The sequence below is a fragment of the Myotis davidii genome, unplaced genomic scaffold (assembly GCF_000327345.1).
Source record: "Myotis davidii unplaced genomic scaffold, ASM32734v1 scaffold362, whole genome shotgun sequence".
In the NCBI taxonomy this organism is placed as follows: Eukaryota; Metazoa; Chordata; class Mammalia; order Chiroptera; family Vespertilionidae; genus Myotis; species Myotis davidii.
In genome coordinates, this window is record NW_006297152.1 from 4,107,280 (window position 1) to 4,127,269 (window position 19,990).

The 19,990-nt window shown below is 49.3% G+C and overlaps 1 protein-coding gene across 4 annotated transcripts in view; it reads left to right on the forward strand.

Moving 5' to 3' along the window:
• COLGALT2 (collagen beta(1-O)galactosyltransferase 2) overlaps positions 1–14,024 on the forward strand; it is a 33,658-nt gene extending 19,634 nt beyond the window's left edge. The window contains exons 6-11 of one of the 4 annotated variants that reach the window (XM_015569962.1): positions 1,485–1,561; positions 5,082–5,188; positions 6,278–6,410; positions 7,735–7,862; positions 9,540–9,746; positions 11,235–14,024. In XM_015569962.1, the coding sequence (XP_015425448.1) occupies positions 1,485–1,561; positions 5,082–5,188; positions 6,278–6,410; positions 7,735–7,862; positions 9,540–9,746; positions 11,235–11,511 (929 nt within the window). In that variant the 3' untranslated portion in view covers positions 11,512–14,024. The other 3 variants (XM_015569959.1, XM_015569961.1, XM_015569960.1) reach the window with 3 other exon arrangements.
• The last annotated feature ends 5,966 nt before the right edge of the window (positions 14,025–19,990 follow it).

Here is a 19,990-nt window from a genome sequence, read left to right on the forward strand (position 1 = left end):
ATAGGTCTTCAAACAACCCACATACCAGCTTTCACTTTAAATTCTGTGTTATCTCTTTAAGAAAAACCAAATGAGTGCTTTGAATTTGTGCAATACCAAAAGTCTTCAAGACTCTCTCAGGTTTTTCAACAACATGGCTATCCATCTTTAACATATATTGCTTATGAAGAGAGTTGTTTTGTTTTGTTTTTTAGTTTCAAATAATTAAAACTTTTGTGAGTTAAGATATGATGTCCCTTCCATCTGGAAACTTCCTCCTTAGCCCTGTTCCAGGTTCTGGGACGTGGGCTGGCCCTCGGAGCTGAGCTTGTATTGAAATAAAGGACCTTTTGTGTACCTGTAGCTAACCCTGCCTGGCTGGGATAAAAATAGTCCAAGGCTTTGACCATTTTTTTTTTTAAAACCGAAAGCCACTCAGAATGCATCCTCTCCCTCTTCTCCCCCGAGAGAGAGAAGAACGATCATCAATGGCAAGCGGCAGTTGCCGAAGCAACACCGAGAGCCGGCTTCACGCTCAGGAGAGAATCCTGCATCTCCTCCCCGTGGTTTCGGGTGCTCTACACGTTCAGAGAAACTTCTCTAGTAACGAACTATAGAAATGATCCCTGAAAGTATAGTCTTTAGGCTTTGACCATTTTAACTGTATAGGAAAAGCATTATTCCGAGAGGGTCTGGCCTATTTCTGAGCCCTTTCATCATTGGCCACAGTAAGTTATCCTGGGCTAAGAGTTATTGAGTATTTATTATGTTAATTTACTGTGCCTGCCTGGCATGCCGGTAACATTTAAATTTTATAACATCCTAAAAGATACACATTTATTATCTTGATTTTACACACAAAGAAAGGGGCTAAGAGAAGTCACCTAACTGTTCCAGACTTTCACAAACCTAAGTCTGGACCCAGGTCATCTGACTACAGAGCCCTCACCCTTATCCGTTGCCCTAAATGCTCTGACAATAAGTCTTTTTTAAAAATATTTTTTTACTGATTTCAGAAAGGAAGGCAGAGGGAGAGAGAGAGAAACATCAATGATGAGAGAGAATCATTGATCAGCTGCCTCTTGCATGCCCCCTACTGGAAATCGAGCCCACAACCCAGCATGTACCCTGATCAGGAATTGAACCATGACCTCCTAGTTCATAGGTCAACACTCAACCACCGAGCCACACTGGCAGGGCATCTGACAATAAGTCTTATAGGAAATGGAACAAATACTGCAATCAGCATATAAACAAGTGCTCTCTGACAAGAAGTCTTATGGGAAATGGAGCAAATACTGCAATCAGCATATAAACAAGTGCTCTCAAAGCCAGGCCCCTGGCTGGCAGGGTTCTTGTGTAGCCACTCAGTCCTGGAGAGGTGCTGAGTGCTTGTCCCTGCCCTGGACACGCAGGCTGTGTTCCTAGAGATCAGGCCTGTGGATGCATTTCCGTTCTCTGACCTGCACTAACAAAGCCCTCTGCGTGTTTCTTGTGTCTTCCAGTTGACCGTCCTCCAATGGAACCCTCCCAGTTTGTCTCAGTTGTCCCTAAATACCCAGACAAGATGGGATTTGATGAGGTAGGAAAGGTGTCTATATGGGTGTGCATGTGTGTGCAAGGGTTTAACATGCTTGTATGTTTATATCAATGCACAGGCCTGAGCATAGGTCTGGGAGCCAACAAGATGGGCTTGGCTACTGAAAAGAAACTGAGGTCTTCGGAAAAATTACTCACTTTTTGTTGTGCCTGAGTTTTCTTATCTTAAAAAAGGAGCATCATGGTAAAAGTGTATTAATCACTCAGTCGGAAAGAAACTACTGTGGAGTGGTGAAAGTGAATTTGATGTGTTTTTTTTCTAAAATATTGCCACAGTTTATCAACCTTTTTATCAAGACTCCAGGGTAACGTAAAGAGGATATGTGTTTTCGGGATTAGAGAACTTGAACTTGACTCTGAGTGGGTGGAAACTGTGCTGGACCACTCTGAACTTTATGTTCTCTCCGCTGTTCTTCCAAGGAAAAAGGTTGGAGGGTAGGGTTGAGAGGACAAAGGAAAAAGAGAACGAAGAAACTGTTCTAAAATTCTGCCTTTCCCCAGACAAGCATTTCATAATAGCTCGCTGAGGGCCATGTTTGTCAGTAAGTTTCAATTGCATAAAGAATGAAGCAGAAATATAAATAGATGCGTCTCTTGGTAATATGCCCAACATATATGATACTTGGCAGGGCCAAGTCACTGACTCCTCCATGGTTCCTCATGTCTTGTATTCAGGAACTTGGTGGTCTAGAGGCGAGTCAGGAATCCATACACTGGGTGCTTTCTCACAGAATCTGGATAGGTTATAGGCCAAGCTTTGTGCTCTGTGCCCATTGCGGCTGTTCCATTGAAAGGAAAGTCCTTATTTATCACCTGGTATCATATAATGCATGTTCCCTAAGTACTGCCATGTAAAGAGCTGCTGGCACTGGGAAATGGGCTTCTGTCTATAAAATTGACTTGGAGCTGAACTTCTGGGATGGGAAGAAGTCTTTCATGACTTATCAAGTGGGAAAGAGCACTACTAAGCAATTTCCACAGAGGGCTGAATGAGGAGAGATGATTGGAAGCGTGGGAGAGAGGACTTGAAGTATAAATGGCTTTAAAAACCATCAGGCTGCAGAGAATGTTGGTCTGCACCGTGCACTGAACGGGCTCCCGTGTGTCACTGTAGCTTTCCTCCCCTGGAGCTCCTGGCTCTCCAGGTAAAAGAGCCTGTGTCTTCACATATGTCATCTTCCTTCTATAAACACATTCCCTTTAGGACCAAACAGAAGCAAATAAACGGGACAGGGACAGGATCTTCTAGCTCTGGTCTTGCATTTGGATGTGGGTATGATGACTGGGTCACTCGTAGTTGCCTTCTGAAAAGGGCTCCTCTAGGAAGTGACACAGCCTCAGGGACTTCACTCCTGGGCCCAGGGTAATCTTCTCTCTGTCCTGAATAGGATGATGGAAAAAAAGATTTTCTGGGCCTTTCCAACCCCTCCCAGGACTCTCCGACCTCGGTGGTGGTGTCTGGGTTGCATTTGGCTATGTGGCTCTTTCTCTGTTTACCGTGCACTAAGTATGAGCGAGCTGTCTGTGTTTTTCCTTCGTGGCTGCAGTTTTTATTGCACTTGTCCTGGGAGGAACTGGGACAGGCTTGTTATTTCCTAAAGTCATCCCAGGCCAGAGGTCTTTGGTGTGAGGGGACTTTTTTGTTGTGTTTCTGTTGAGTTTTTGTTTTGTGGTTTGCTCTCCTGGAGTGACCCCAGGTAGCTCCTTGTGTGCCACAAGCAATGCCCTTCCCATATCTGTAAAACGAAGGGGTGGAATATGGCCCATCGCAGTATGAGTCTACTACCCAGGAAGAAAATGAAATATGAAAGAACACCACCCATCAAGTTGTAAAATCACCAGTCACAAGGCAAATGGTCACCATAGAAACTGTGTTTTTTAAAAATAATTACCCAGTTAGGTAAACAAAGGAGGTGATGAAATCATGATGTGCCTGACACACTTCGCCTGAAATCAAGTGGACGATTTTTTAAAGAGGTCATCTTGCCCCCCACCCTCACTTTCTTTGCCCAGAGCTTTATACATGGATAGAAATGAGAATATTTTGTAAGGAGGAGTTGCAGTTTTAGTTAGTGTAGCTTTTTAGCCCAATAAATCATATAACGTCGATAAACACACTCAGAATGACCGTATGAACCAAAGTTTTACCCAATCTAGTCTGAAGTGCAGGCTGGTTATAGTTACTTCTTTATTCCAGACATAGCATAAGGCAACCCTCTTATAAAGCATGAATCATAGACATTTTCCTCTGTCCTGGACTTGAGAGATGAGTTTGTTCAACTCCCTCTTTTTACAAACAAGTGTCTGGACCCTGTAACATGAAATACCACCTCAGTGGTTAAAGAGATAGCCAGCATCATCCGACTCACTCCTGTAGGTTTCTCCTTTTCCATGCCATGTGTCAATCATTTCTTGCTGGCAGCTGAAGTCTCCCTCACTTTGAGGACTAAGTGGGTTTATTACTGCCCATAGGAGAGACCTTGTTAATATATTAATTTACCTATAATAGCATTCATGAGGCTTTAGGTCCTTCTGTGGCCCCTTAAACATGGGAATAGTTAGGACAGCATCATTATCTGTAACTTCCTGTTATGGCCTGGTAATGCGTATGTGTCTAGTGCAGCCATCAGGAATGTAGGGATAACGTGGGTGCACAGGTGGACCCAAGCCCTCGTGGGGGATGATCTGAGTGCACCTTCTTTGGGACCAGTAGGAGTTCTCTCTATACCTTTTCCCACAGATCCACATGGAAATTTAGTTTCACTTAAGCCTTTCTTTCCATCTCTCCCATCTCTCTTCCTCAAAGGGCTACCCCTGAGGCCATGGCTCCTTCCTTTACCTCCTTCAGAAAAATGCCCTTATCTTTAGGGAAGTTGAATTTTGACACAGAAGCTACTAAAATTGAGACCTTGATCATTACGTTTGGAACCTTTGGAAATAAAAGGAATGTGTTAAAACTAGATTTTTCTTATTCTTTGACTTTAGACAGAGGATATACATTATAATAATAGCTGGTACTTAGTACCCATGAGACAGGACCATTATTATCCTAGTTTTACAGATGAGGAAACTGAGGCAGAGGAACTGATCTGAGGCAAACACTAGTAAATAACAGGATGGGAACTCAGGTCTGCTGACGAATTTAACCACTTGCTAGGCTGTCTCCTGCCCCTTAGTGCCCATGCCTAGATTTAAGTCACCATTAGCCTCGCGGAGAGCGACTTTTTCAACTTTCCTGTCTCAAAAACAAGGTGGAGGTGTTCACCAACGAACATCAGAGAAACAGGGAGGGTTAAGTCACCACAAATGGCTCAGTTTTTAAAGTGAGTCCATCTGGATTCATGTCATTTGACCTGATATGAAACATAAACTAATCTCCAGTTTCCACTCCCTCTCCCAACTGAAACTTTAAAATGTTGATGCTACATTTACTTAAATTCTCAAACAGCCTAAAAGAAGACTTGAATCATCTGTGTTTCCTTCTCCTTTTCTCCCTGCGTTAGATTTTCATGATAAATCTCAAACGCAGGAAGGACCGGCGGGACCGCATGCTACGCACCCTGTATGAGCAGGAGATCGAGGTCAAGATCGTTGAGGCTGTGGATGGAAAGTGAGTTGGGTTTACCTTTGCAGATAGGGTTGGAGTGGGGATGTGTCCTATCTGATGGTGTAGTCCTGGGTGAGGAGAATCTGTGGTCATTGGAATATAGACACATTTTTATAACAGCCCCGTGCAGCCTACCTGGGGAGACATTATGACTCATAGTAGCACAGGAGTTAATTTCACCATGTAGATCTGGACCACAGTCCACTCACCGTCCAGCCATCTCTGCTCTTCATGACGCTGAAGGCTCACGCCAGAAGTGATGTTCCCGTCTCTGGGGTTCTTGCAGTGGTTGGTGTGGTTCCCACCTTCCTGCAGTGTATTGGAAAGAATGCGTTCAGAGTTGCGTTCAGACCCTGATTTTGAGCAAAGTGTCTACTAGTAAACTTGGGCGACCCAACGAAAATGAATGGAAAAAGTTCATAATGGTCTGTGTATGCTGTCGCATGAGATGCTGGCCACAGTCCGTCTGGGCTGATCGCTTTGCTGAGAATGGCAGGCAAGTCACATGGGGCACATGTTAGCTCCCTTCATGGGGGTTTGTTATTGCTGTTGTTATTTTCTTTTGCTTTGCTTTGCTTTGCTTTGACCTTTTATTGGACACCCTCCTTCAAGGCATGGATTTTTGCAAAAACTGCAGTTCTAATGTTATCTGCATGCCTCTAAGGAGGATGGTTAGAAGCTGTAGTGAGAGTTCTTATGACTCCTTTAGAAAATCCCATCAGTGTTTCTTGAAGTGTGGCCGGGACACCCACAGCAGAGTCCCGAGGGGCTGGGAAGGGGACTTAATGTTCCTATTTGCCACTTTCCTTCATGAGGAAAATACTTTTCGAAGTTGTCAAAAAAGTGATGATACTTAGAGCTGTTGGGCATTATGAGGGATACACCAACTACAAGACACCCTCTGCTCTCCACAAAGCTTATAAGACCCCCCAGGACACATGACCCCGGGAGCTCCTAAGGAGTTATGGGAAACCTGGGACGTTTTTCTCAAGGTGCGTGAAGGCTCTGGCGGACACACAGAACTCTCTTTCTGGCTTCCGTGGTGGGGACATCTCGCCTTGTTCATTTTCATGTGTGTTCTCTGTCACACAGGGCGCTCAACACCAGCCAGCTGAAGGCCCTGAACATTGACATGCTGCCTGGGTATCGAGACCCCTACTCCTCCAGGCCTCTGACCAGGGGTGAAATCGGCTGCTTCCTTAGCCACTACTCTGTCTGGAAAGAGGTCAGTGATGCTTTATGTACATGTGCATTTTGTAATGAGGAGGAGGGAGAGTGGGACTTGGTGCGTGAATGAGGGCCAGGTGTAAGGTGAGCCCCTCCCTGTTCTGGAAGTACACTTGGAAGTTGCAGTTGCTCCGTATCTTCCTCGGACGCAACGCCAGCCACAGACAAGGAGGGGTAACCTTGGGGCCCTTGGGACAATGACAGGGGAAGACGCCCATGTTCTTAGGGCCACACTCCTGCAGATGCTTTCTCATCCTTAGTAGGGAGGCCTTGCATGTGTCTAGCATGTCATCATTTTGTAAGTGACTTCAAACAAGAAGACCCACCGAAGTCACATGTGGTGGGTCAGGAGGGATGGGCCCATTTTATCCAAGAGGAAATAAACATGTTGTCTGAGCAAGAAGTGGCAGAGCTAGGACTTGAACCCATATCTTACAGATGAGATGATGGGGTGGTATTGGAGTGTGGGGTTCTTGATCAAGGTTCAGTTCTCACAAGAAAAGGAAAAGGCTCTGAAGAAGGGCCCCTTGAATGCCTTCTCTCTTTGAATGATCCAGTCTAGGCCTGTCTTTTCTTTTTCTTTAAACTTTAAATGAGACATAAGAGAAATGTATAAAAATATGTAGATTGTAAAACACGAGCCAATGAAATTTCACGGACTGAACCAATGTACCCACGTTAACCAGCACCCAGATCCTGAACAGATTGCCAGCCCACAGATGCACCCCCTCTTCATTTCCTTCTCGTCACTGTCCCCCCAGTAATCACCATCCTGACTTTTAACGACAGCAAGAGTAGTTTTGTCTTCTTTTGTACTTTTTAAAAAAATATATGAATAGAACCATAGGGTATGTCCCATCTCTCAACCTTATGTTTGTGAGATTCATCTAGAACATTTAATTTGATGGTAGATCATACATTCTTATTGTTGTAAATATGCCACAGTCTATTGATTCATTCTACTGTTGACTTAGAACCCAGTTATGAGCTTTTACATATGCTACTAAACTCCTTACGTTTTAATACTGATTTGTCTAATAAAAAATACATATTGCCCTAACCGGTTTGGCTCAGTGGATAGAGCATTGGCCTGCGGACTGAAGGGTCCCAGGTTCAATTCCGGTCAAGGGCATGTACCTTGGTTGCGGGCACATCCCCAGTAGGGGTATGCAGGAGGCAGCTGATCAATGTTTCTCTCTCATTGATGTTTCTAACTATTCCTCTCCCTTCTCTGTAAAAAATCAATCAAATATATATTTTTTTAAAAAAAAAATAAGTATTGATTATTTCATAGAGTGTCTTCCCACTGATGACCTTCGCAGGTGATTGACCGAGAGCTGGAGAAGACTCTTGTTATTGAGGATGATGTGCGTTTTGAACATCAGTTTAAGAAGAAGCTGATGAAACTGATGGATGACATTGACCAGGCTCAGCTGGATTGGGAACTGATGTGAGTGACAAGACAGCCTTATCAGAGAGCTCCGAGAGGCACTGGGTCCTGTCCAGGGGCAGCGAGCCCCACCTCCCCCCTGGTAGGAGATACACCCCAAGCTTCCACTGATTCTCTCTCCATAAACATTACCAGAAACCAAAGAAATAAGCAGAGGATAGCCACTGGTTCTGCATGTGTGTACTCTGCAGGGTGAGGAAGGGACTGCGGGAGACTCTTTATGAGACCTGGGTCAGCCTGCAGATCAGGGGCCTTCAGACAGAGCACTCACTCGGGAGCTCCGCAGACACCCCGCCCTCGAAGCACGTGGCCCATGGAGAGGGTTTATTCCAGGGCAAGAGTCCTGGGTCACATTGGACCTGGGCTCCCAAAGAGCAGGTTCCCTCCATGGGTGTGGGAGACTGAGCAAGGGGAGGACATCTCTGTGGGGAGAGGAAGCTGTGCAGCAGGGAGAACACCGGAAGCGGGGTTTGGGGGAGGGTCAGAGGCTGTTGCAGGAAAACCAGGTTCACCAAAGGACTGGTGGCTCTGAACTGACATTAATGAGTTAACAATGGGTTAGTGCTCATTGTCTGCCACCTCTTGGAATTGAGTGTTCGTTCTCTCTCTCTCTCTCTCTCTCTCTCTCTCTCTCCCTCTTCGCTCCCTCCCTCCCCCCCCCGCCCCCCCTCCCTCCCTCTCTCCCTTCATTTCTCTCTCCCTCCCTCTCTACTTCCTCCTCCCCCCTCTCATTTTCTTGTTAATCCCAAATGACACATCTCTTTTCTCCATGAGGCAGAAAGTTCCCAAGCCCTACGTTCTCCCCCCAGCTGTGTGTCACGGGCAATCCCATCCCATCAGAGCCTGTCCCTTTGGAGCACCTGCTTCAGACAGGCCGTTCCGCCCCTCCCATCCTTGGAGGGAAAGCCAGCTATGGGCCCAGGCGGAATACTTGTTCTCTCAGAAAAGGCACCCTTCTGAGCCTAAGAGCAACCTAGCAATGGCTCCACTGACCCGTGGGAAATAGACCCAGCAGTCGGCACAGTGTAATTGAGAGACGGCTCCCTGTCAGACAGCAGCTGTTAAGATGCTCATGGAGAACAGGGCCTGCTTGGTGCCTTTCTCAGAGCAGAGCACGCAGGGGGAAGTGTGGGCAGAGCTAGGTGCCTGTGAGGCGCTGGCATCATCCTCCCCAGAAAGAGCCTTCCGGGGGCCACTCCGGCAGACTGCTTCTTTCCCACAGCCGGTTCTGTCCTGTGTTTACCACCAGCATTTGGAGCGCTTGCAGACAACACAGCAGGCTGAAACTCGGGGGACTTGAACATAACAAACTGGATTCTCACATCTGGCCTTTTGTGTCCCTTGCAAACCCTGTAAACACAGCTGGAAATCCCATACCACCTTTGGGAAATGATCTGAAAAGACCTTTCATCTCTTTACATCTTAACTTTCTGGCTTAAACACGGTCTCCTAGACAAGAGTAGATGGGATGCCAATAAATGGAGCCAGGGAAATGGCCCCACTGATGGCAGGTGACAGTCACAGTTGGTGACAGATGTGACGTGCTATGCGGCCTGATGCATTTAATATACGACACAGTGGGTGCAAGCTTTCAAAAGTGTCTACAAAGCCGTGTCCCATTCCTAGGGATGTCTGGCATTCCAATTGGAATTTTCTCCTCTGCCCACTTCCTTTTAGTTATATTGGTAGGAAGAGGATGCAAGTAAAAGAGCCGGAGAAGGCGGTGCCCAACGTGGTCAACCTGGTTGAAGCCGACTACTCCTACTGGACGCTGGGCTACGCCCTCTCTCTGGAAGGAGCACAGAAGCTGGTTGGAGCTGATCCTTTTGGGAAGATGCTGCCAGTGGACGAGTTCCTGCCAATCATGTACAACAAGCATCCTGTGTGAGTTGCCCTGAACTCCCTGCCCGTCCCGTGAGCACGGTGCATTCGTGAGCCAGCCTACTCAGTTTCTGGGCAGTACTTGGTATTTTCTAACGGTGCACTGCTTTCCTAGATGATCTTTCCATAATCAAGACCCAGGGAGGTTGACTCGAGTGATTATCCCCTTATGGGGAAGGTGAAGCAGAAATGGTGTCTTGCATAGGGGTCCCCTTTAATACCCAATGTGTAATTTAAATGGACATAATCTGCTCTGTCCTCTCCTTGTCTTTGATCTCCTTACTTCCATGAACTCATACACCTCAAGGTGAAGGTCATCTTCCTAAGCATCTCAAAATTTTCAACTCATTTCTCAGTCTGTTGTGGGTCCTGTTGGCCAGGCAGTGGCTCACAGCCTAGTCGAGAGCACAGGCCCATGAACAATCACCATGATATACTGTGCTACCTGTGATCATGGAGGTGTGTTAGAGAATCAGGGAAAGGCAGGTGGCCTCTGGGGTGGATCCATGGGAGAAGGCAGCATGAGGCTCAGGGATGCTATAGCCCAGGAGTTGACTCTGACCAACACTTATCAAAGGGTTTGGTAATTGATGGTTTACTTGTCAGTCTCCCCAATAACCTGTGAGCCCCTCAGGTAGGCACAGTCTTACATCTCTGTGTCTTTAGAGCCTCGGCCAAACTCTATGCATATTTGCTGTTCTGTCAATGATTCCTAAATTCCTTAATGGAGCAGGAGACCAGGTTCTAACCTTGGCTCCTCTCAGTTGCTGGGTTATCTCCTCGAGGAGATGGTCTCCATTTTAGCGGTTAAGAGTTCCTGACCTCCATCCTCATTTTATCTCATTGCCCTCTTTTATACAACGTATTAGACTCACTTTATCTCTGAATCCTGAAGAAACAGGGAGGTCAGCCATCATCCCCTTAACAGAAAGGACAGGAGCGCCTATGGGGCACGCACTGATGGAGGAGCCGAGCAGATGTCACCTCACATAATCTGCACCAGAGCCCTGGGAGGGAGGTCAGGTCATCTCTCAACTTTACACTCACAGGGATCTGCAATACAAAGCCACGCTGGCCTGCCTCCAAGCCTACGCTAGTTCACTCACTCCTTCACTGCTGTCCAGATCCTGCTGCTAATTCTACTCTAGCAACAGGGCATTTTCTACAGTGATCACATTTATGTATTATTACGGTCCCACACAGAGCTTAATTCTTAACTTTCAGAGTAAGAGCTGAAATTCATTCTAAACCAGTCTATCCAAATACAACAGAAATATCCTGACTTTGTCTATGTATTTGCTTAGCTCATCCGAAAGCTTCTAAAGAATCTTTATTGTATTTATAGACTAAAGTTTTCCACAAAGGACACAACTTAAAAGATAATCAGATGAGTCCCTGACCATTGAAGAGGTAACAAGCAGGGCCCCTCTCCCTCTCCCCCTGTTCTGTGAGCGCCCTGCCCCCTCATGCCTGTGCCCCTCTTGTTTTCAGAGCTGAGTACAAGGAGCATTACAAATCCAGGGACTTGAAAGCCTTTTCTGCAGAACCCTTGCTCATCTACCCCACACACTACACAGGCCAGCCGGGGTACCTGAGTGACACGGAGACCTCGACCATCTGGGACAATGAGACAGTGGCCACTGACTGGGACAGGACACATTCCTGGAAGTCCCAGAAGCAAGGCCACATCCACCACAATGCCAAGAACACAGAGGCCCTGCCACCGCCAACCTCCCTGGACACCGCGCCTTCGAGGGACGAGCTATGAAGGCTCCACCCGGACGGCATTCACCACCCTTTGGTTTCTCTGATGGGCTGTCCATCTGTTTGCCTCGGCTTCTTCCTATGGTCACAGTCATCTAACCCAAGTGATTGATCCAAATTAATACATTTTTGAGAGGGGAGGGGAAATTAGAAAATTAAAACCCAAATTTCCTAGGATGGCTAGAAGGTAGGCTTTATTGCGCCCATTAAGATAAACTTTAATGTAGACGCCTAGTCCTTTAATTACCCATTGATACTGATTCTCACATTAAGGTTGAAAGTATGGCTCAGAGACTTGTCCAAGAGGAAGGTGATCACCACAGTGTCACATCAGTGAATGGGTGGGCAACCTGCCACGCCCACTGAGGCCACGTCCATTGGTCTAGTGAGCCCATTTCATGTCATAGGTGTGACCTTAACAAGTTTTGGGGGGATCAAATAGTTTAAAATCAAATTGGGCTTTTTGTTGAAAGGAATTGTCATGAGCCTTATTGCAAAGCGAATTTTCTATCCAAGTCCTCGCTGTCCAACAGGGATGGGTGTTGGGTCTGTCTGAGCCTTGGCCTTTGACTATCGTGGCAGCCGGAGCTCTCGTAATGAGGCTCCAGTGGGCCATGTGGGTAGCTTAGTAGATATTTGGGGGTTTGTGTAACTATTTGAGGAAAAAAGAACTCAAACTTTGGCCTTTTTATTGTGGTCATTGGAATTAAGATGCTCTATTTATGAAGATAAATTTAATATATAAGGGGGGAGGGCTGGTTCTGACTTCTGTCCCAGGGTTTCAGCACGTCAGACGCTCCCCTCCACCCCTGCATGGGAATGAATTGCAGGTGTAAGTTTCATGAGTTACTGTTAAGAGGCAGCAACTGTCCTTGCCCAAGTTTCAGTCTAGTTTGAATTATTTATTTTACAAAGTAAGGGGGGGATATCTGTGTGATAAGGCAGAGAAACAGATGTTTTGAACTTCATCGTGTTTGAAGACTAAACACAATGGCACCCTGGGGAGCGGTCAGTGTAGACACATCGGTTCAATCGTCCGGTTCTCCTGCATTTCCCAGACAGACTCATGCCGAGTGGGAGATTCTAACCGTCCGGAAACAAGTGATCCAGGTGAGAGACGTTGGTCAGAAACAACGGACTGAGCAACTGATTGAGGCCAACCACCAGGGAAGCTTCAGGTGGAGTCAGGATCTGGACAACCTCTGCTTTCTCCAGATGGATTTTCTGTCGAAGGCGGAGTTGGACTGCATCATCTCTTCCAGCTCCACCGTCTGTGATCTCCAGCTGTCCCTTGACAGTTTGCTTCAGGTTTATGTTCTGGTGCCGCAAACAGTAGAGCTTCGCCTCTGGAATAGCCTCCCCAGCATTCTGTGCGCACACTCAGTGACCTGATGTTCGAGCAGAACCCATGGGCAGGGCTGCTGCGTGTGACAGCTGGGTGCTCCCTGGTGAGGGCCCGGCTGCAGGACAAGGCAGCTCGCCTTCCACAGAATAGCAGTCTTGGCCTCCCTTCTTGAATTACCGCTGATAATCCTCTACATAGACTAGACTAATAAGCCAGGAAACTGAGGCTGACTCCATTTTTACTGCTTAGACAAACCATCAGAGCTTGACTCTTTTTTTCTAGAAACAAAACAGGAAGAGCACCTGGAGAGCTTGTGAAAACTCCTTAGGTGATCCCGAAGGTTCCTTGGGTGTCTTGTATTTTGTTCGTGTATTTTAGTGTGTGCGAGTGTGTGTAACGTTCATAATACTCTTTAATGGGGTGGGAGGTGGCTGGGGTATTGGGAGTGGAGGAGGACTGAGTTGTTTGTGTGGTTTTGTTTAATAGAGAACATTTTTTTTTTTTTTGCCTCCATCAGCTGGTCTGATGGGTTTCCGAATTCCCATTCTTAAAAGACATTGGTCTTAAACTCTAGAATTTTAGCTTAGGGCTGTTGTACTGTGAAGAAAGTTCTGGCTCTCTTAGCCCAGCCATTGCCTTTCCCTGCTCAGGTCTGGAATCCCAAGCGATGTTCCTTTGTTGTGAACATTGCGAACTGCAGACCCAGCATTCCTTTAAAAAGTTGTCTCTTCAGCAACCCAGGGCTTCCTTGACCTCATCGTTCTTTCCGCCTCCCCTCTAGTCTTGAGTCAAGAATTCTGACCTTTGCAGTGTCAGAGGCTCTGCCTCCAACCGTGGCACCTGTTCTCTGCCTCTGGCCATCAAACCCCACCTGGATCCCCGGTCTGGATCTTGGGATCTGAGGTGGAATCTTCTGGACAGACGATGGTGACCTCAGTCATGCTAGTGCTGCTGAGTGTGGGCTGAGCGACCACGCTTGCAGAGGACACACCGCATGGTCTTTCTGTGGGGTCCCTGGGCCCCTGCGGGGACTCTTTACAATGATGAAGAGCCAGCATCCCAGCGCCCTACCCTGTCTGTCATGCTGTGTCATTTCCAGAGAGGATGTGATAAACTACTACTTGCCTTCTAGAGCTCTTTGTGAAAAATTAAAAAAAAATATTTTGGCTCAATGCTATGATTGTTCATTGGTTCTTCCAACATGATCAATGGCCAATGTTGGGATGTTCAGGTTTGCTCTCAAACAAATTTGTCGGAGGCCAGAGAGAACCATCACGGCTGCGTGATCCTCACAGCAAACGAAAGAGGGTGGCCCCTGACCTTCCTGCCCGGTAGGGGTGGTTTTAGATGGCTGGGTGCAGGTGGGTCAGCTGAAAAATACTGGAGGCTACAGAAAGACTGGAGTCCCCAGTGGGAGGGTGTTGAGGGAGAGGGCATTCACATTTTTGTGCTATAGTTCAGTCTGTTCACCAGAAGGTACTATGACACTTGTCCAAAGCCAAAGAGCTTTATCCTGAGGCAAACAACAACAACAACAAAAGGAGAATCCATCTTAGCCTCAGCAGATCATACTGCCCTCAAAACTTCAAAAACCAGGCTTGAGCACTGCCCTGTTGAGGCCCTGTGCTGGGCACTGAGATGCTCAGAGGACAAGGAGAGACCCCACTGCTGTGATCCTGGAGCAGCCATGAGAGCAGAATGGCCTGCCCTCAGAGGGTGGAACAAAGTGGGCCAAGGACCCAGGGTACCTGGTTCTGCTGGGAGCACTGGGAGGCAGCTCTGCAGGCAGGTGACAGATGTGTTGGCCTGGGGGGCATGAATTCGAGTCTGGATGAGGCAGGAGGGTTGGGCAAGGTGGGTGGGCAAGCTCTCTAGGCACTGGGAGGTGTGGGCTATGGCTGGGATGGGGAGCTGGGGAGGACTGGAGAGGCAGGTATGTGTTGGGGTTGATGACAAGAAACAAGGTTGAGCCCAGATAATGACGGCAAGGCAAGTGGGCTCCCTCCACTCAGGCTGCCTCGTCGGGAATGCAGAGGCCATTGTTTCAGGGGGGATCCTAGGCTTGGTTTCCTGACGGACAGCGCAGAGGTTTCCAGGAAAATGCTGGTGCCTGAAACAGAACGTGCCCACTCACCTACACACTGGGAATCTTTTCACCTGAGGTGGGAGTAAACCCCTCCAACAAGTAACTGTCAAATGCAGGTGCGTGTCTACCAGGTGCTTTTGAGACTTTCTCTCCAGGTGAACAGAGGGGGAGAGAAATGACCCAGAAGGAATTAATTGGCTGAGGAGTTAATGACAAAGAGAGTTGAAATGATAAGAGCATGACATGGGTAGCACAGAACACTAAGAGCAGGCAGCCTTGGAAATCATCACTACACTTCGTGCCGATGTTCATTATTCGGAAAGAACCTTCCTCCCTCAGGACGTTCTGCTTCCATGTGGCCGGGGGAGGAGAGAGCAGTGAAGTGACCCTGTGAGAGGTGACGGCGGCTGAGTCAGTGCAGGGCTGAGAGGACGAAGCGCCTGGCCCGCAGTGGCTGTGTGCCCTTTTGCCTCCTTGGAAAAGAGAGAAATATGACGGTGGGTTCTGGCCCATCATGTTAGACAGATGACAGGGAATGCGGCGCCTCCCCAAGCGCAAAGAGGACAAGGCTCCCATCGCAGCACGAAGAGGTCAGGTGCTTCAGGGAGGGTCGGTTCACAGACTGTCCAACACTGAGGGGGATCCCAGGGCCAGAGCAGGAAGGGCGCCTGCTCTGAGTTGACCTGAAATGGCCTGTGTGCTTCTTCCCACCCACGGATGTGTTAATATTGAGATGATCTTACTCTGGACGCTCCTAGGACACCAGCTGGGCTGCTCCCAGCCCCAAGCCGCCCTCCCGTGTGCCCCGAAAGGGGTGGAAAGAATGAAGAATTGCCTGTGAGCATTGGTTTCCCTGGATGGCTAATTTACTGCGTTTATTCGTGTGCCCCTCCCTGCGGTTTCTTCAGCTTGGCTGCCTCCAGAATGGGCGTTTGAATAAAAATCTCCATGTCCAAGCAGTTCCGGGGCGCAGAGCGCAAGCTTCCCAGCGCCCCCCCCCCCCTGCCGCCCTCCCCCCGCAGGTCCATGGGGAGGCTGGACAGACTTCTGAGCTCTTGCTCATGAGGGAACCTGACCTTCAGAGTGTAGCGGACGGCCCTCTGCCGCCGTCCTTCAGAGCAGCTTAGAAAACAGTGTGACCGAGCGGCCTGTTCTGAAAGAGAAGACCCCCGGCAGGAGGAGCCGCCCAGCGGCTGATGTTCTGGGCTGCAGGGTGGGAGCTGCTTTGAGAACTGCCAACACGGACTGAGGAGATTGGGTGGGGCTGTGATCGTCCTGAGGCAGAGGGAGGAACCCCAGAGCTGAGCGTCAGGGGACAGAGGAGCGCACAGGCTGGAGGGAAATGCAGGAAGGAGGAAAGAGGTGCCTCCAGGCCCAGCACAGCGCCTGGGACAGAAGTGCCAGGACAGGGGAGAAGAGACAGATTCCGGCCCGTCACAGCCTGGCCATGGGCGTCCACACTGCACGGCCTGCAGCCGGCCCGGTTTGTGCGCAGGGCCCCGCGGGCCCATGGGCCCCTCCGGGAGCCTTGGCCTGCGGCTGTGGAACACGCCGGAGCAGCCCTGGCTGCCCTCCAACTCTGAGAGCGTCTTTCCCCAAAGCAGCAGCAGGCCCGTTCCCGGGTGCTGCTCACACATCTGAGTGTTGCCTCTGCAGCAGCGAGTGGCTGCTCAGCAGGGGAGGCGGCTAAAGGGCTGCTGGGCAGACACCGCTGCCCTTACACCGGAGCCTCCCGGTCAGCAGCAGCTGCCCCTCCCCGTGTGCGCCCACGTGCTCTCTTCGCGCGCGTGCACCGCCTTTAATCCCACGTGCACCTCCACAGGTGGGAACTGTCATCATCATCTCCTACTTTTCAGGTGAGGCCACAGCTAAGCGGCTTCACTATGGCAGTCAGTGGCAAAGCCGCTGGTGCAGTCTGTCTTGTTTATTTCTAACATCTAATGTTTCCATCTGTCTCTCTCTGAATGCCTATCACACTCACTCACACACACACACACACAGCCTGCAGCTCCATCCCCTCTGTTCGCTCCCCACCTGTGACCTCTCACGTATTGACTATTCAGTGATCAGACTTGTTGTCTGATGGCCTCTGCTGGAGGCGTGGGTGGCAGCCATCGCATAAACAAGGATCAGAAATAGGTGTGCGGGGAAAGCTAAGTCCCATTTAGAAGAGAGTGCCTTGATAGATTTTTTATGCCCGTGAGCAAACCAGAAACAGTGTAAAATCATTCACTGCATCCTTTTCCCACTTGATTTTCTGGTCCCCCTTACGGAAGAAATTGGAACTGACACACAGTGCTGCCTTGGGATGAAACAATGGTGGGAACGACATGAATTCTTTGGCTTCCAGGGGCTGAAAGGGACGTCCCAGCTCTCTCCAAGGCAGCCCTGCCTGTCACACCCCACCCCGCTTACATCCTCCCACAGCTGGTGCTTCTCACTGGAGACCCTCCCCCAGCACGCACCCCTCCCCATGGGACGGCCAAGTTCAGGCATCAGAAATGGGTTCAAATCCCGGCGGGGACCTAACGCACAGGAATCCCGACTTTCATGGCCCCGTTTCCTCACCTGTGAGATGGAACCGTGCTCAGGAGAACAGGGAGCAGTGCTCTGACCAGCAGCACAACCTTCCTCAGAGGCGTTAAAGAACCATTTGCCCATTGAACCCGGATAGTGTAAGTTCACGCGGTCGGGGGGCTGGGGGTGGAGAGAACCCCAGGCATCCTGTCCAGCTTGTCCAAGCGTTGGCGAGTGTCCCTCAGGAAAACCTCCTGGATCCAGCGCCCACCCACCGTGACGCGCACACAGTGGGGCCAATAATCCAGAGCTCCGCCCCCAACCTTGGGCAAAGACTTCATTGCTCTGGGCCCAGCCCCCTCTGTAACAGGAGGCGGGCACTTCATGTCTGAGATGCCTTCTGACTCCACAAACTGTTAACACGCTGGGTTTCACCAACCGCTAAGTGAGCTGCTGCCACGCAGTTTTCTGGGTAGAGGTGTTGAGAAACCACACCAAGCAGGGATTTTCAAGTTCTGAGGCTAAAATGGTTAGGCTTGCCTGGCTTCTATTTGCTCTCCTGGGTCACGTGCAAACAGTTTCCATTGATCAGGCTTGTTTTCCACTACGTCCGTAAAGAGCTCCTAGTTTAGTCAAGGTAGGAACATTACAAGTAAGTAAATTGCCTGCTGACCAATGAAAAGAAATCCGGTAAGGCTGTTGATAAAATCACGTTTCTTCCTGGCATTTTCTCCTCCTTGAGCAGCTGTCTTTCTTCAACCCTTAGTTGGCTGCTGGCAGCCTCCCTCTCCGGCCCTCCCTGCCACCTCCTCCACTTTTTTGACGACGGTGGGAACACGCACCTGCGCACCCCACTCAGAAGACAGAACTCCTCGGTGGCGGGGATGGCGATGTTCACGGACTCCTCTCAGGGTTCTTTCTCATTTCCCGCCTCCCCTGCACTTAGACCGGCCCCAGGGACTGACCCTAGGACTGTGGATGGGAGTGACAGTGCCGCTGTGCCCGAAGGCCGTGAGGGACAGTTCGGAGTCCTCTCTGCCAGCAGTGACCTGAGGTGGCAGAACTGCAAGGAGGACGCTGCTGGACCCTTGGCCACCCTTAGAACCGCCTGGTGCATCACGCCGGGGCACCATGGACAGTAACGCTCGTCAATTACTGAGCTGTCACGGTTCCTCACCTCAGCCTACCTAGTGCCTCCCTTCCAGGAGTATTTCATTTAAGCGGAGATTCTAGGGAATGGGCAGTGCTAAACACGACGGAAGGAACTTCTCCTAGTGGAACTGTGATGCGGATGTGACCACAGCCGTTGCGGCAGCATCTGCGGAAAAAGAGATGGCCTCAGGGAGCCTTCTGGGTACCATGGAAACCCGGGCTGCAGGCTCCTACGCTGCCTGGCTCCAGAAAGGGAAATTTTGAGACATTCTTCTTTCAGGCAGAGAGTCTCCAAGTCAAGTTTCCAGACAGAGGCCAACCAAGGGAACCTGTTTTCTAGAATGGTCTTGGAAAAGTGGTCACCTGGTGCCAGAGATAGAAATCCCTTTTCCTTCCTGCCCCAACTCGTATTGTCAATTATTAAAACACCTAGTTGGCCCTCTCCCAAAATCACACGAGGGCCCAGAAAATTGGATGACTTGGAACCATTTAAGAATTCACTGGGAAATAAATCTGGGGCCTGGCTGGCATGACTCGGTGGTTGAGTGTTGACCTATGAACCAGGAGGTCACATTTCAGTTCGATTCCCGGTCAGGGCATATGCCCAGGTTGTGGGCTCGATCCCCAGTGTGGGGTGTGCAGGAGGCAGCTGGTCAATGATTCTCATCATTGATGTTTCTATCTCTCCCTCTTCCTTTCTCTCTGAAATCAATAAAAATATATAAAAGCAATAAAAAAGATGGCCTTTCCTCCATGCCCTAAAGATCCCCAGATTACTTCTCCTCTGGCTGATGGAAGGCAAGGTGGTCCACTCCTTAGAAGATTCCAGGGGATGGAGGCTGAGAAACATGAGCAAAGCCACAGCTCTGACCTTGACTGCCCCGAAGTTGCCCGGGAAGAAGGCTGATCTCTCAGTGACGAAGGAGGAGCCATTCAGTGCTTTATGGACCACAGACCATCGCACTCTGAGGCAGGCCGGCGGCATGGGTGGTGGAACCTGATGGACCACCCTCCCTGCAGCTCAATGCACACAGCGGCCTGGCAGCTCTCTGCTCTGCCCTCCTGTAGCTTCTGGACTCCTTCCAAGGGGAGCAGTGGCTGTACCTGCAACGGCTCTGAAGTGGCACCAAGCCCAGCGTTGCTAAGTCGGAGGAAGTGGACTTAGTCCAGGACCAGTCTTTTGATGGGAATCATGGAGCTCTAGACCAGCGGTTCGCAGCCTGTGGGTCGCGACCCCTTTGGCGGTCGAATGACCCTTTCACAGGGGTCTCCTACGACCATCCTGCATATCAGATAGTTACATTATGATTCATTACAGTTATGAAGTAGCAACGAAAATAATTTTATGGTTGGGTCACAACATGAGAAACTGTATTTAAAGGC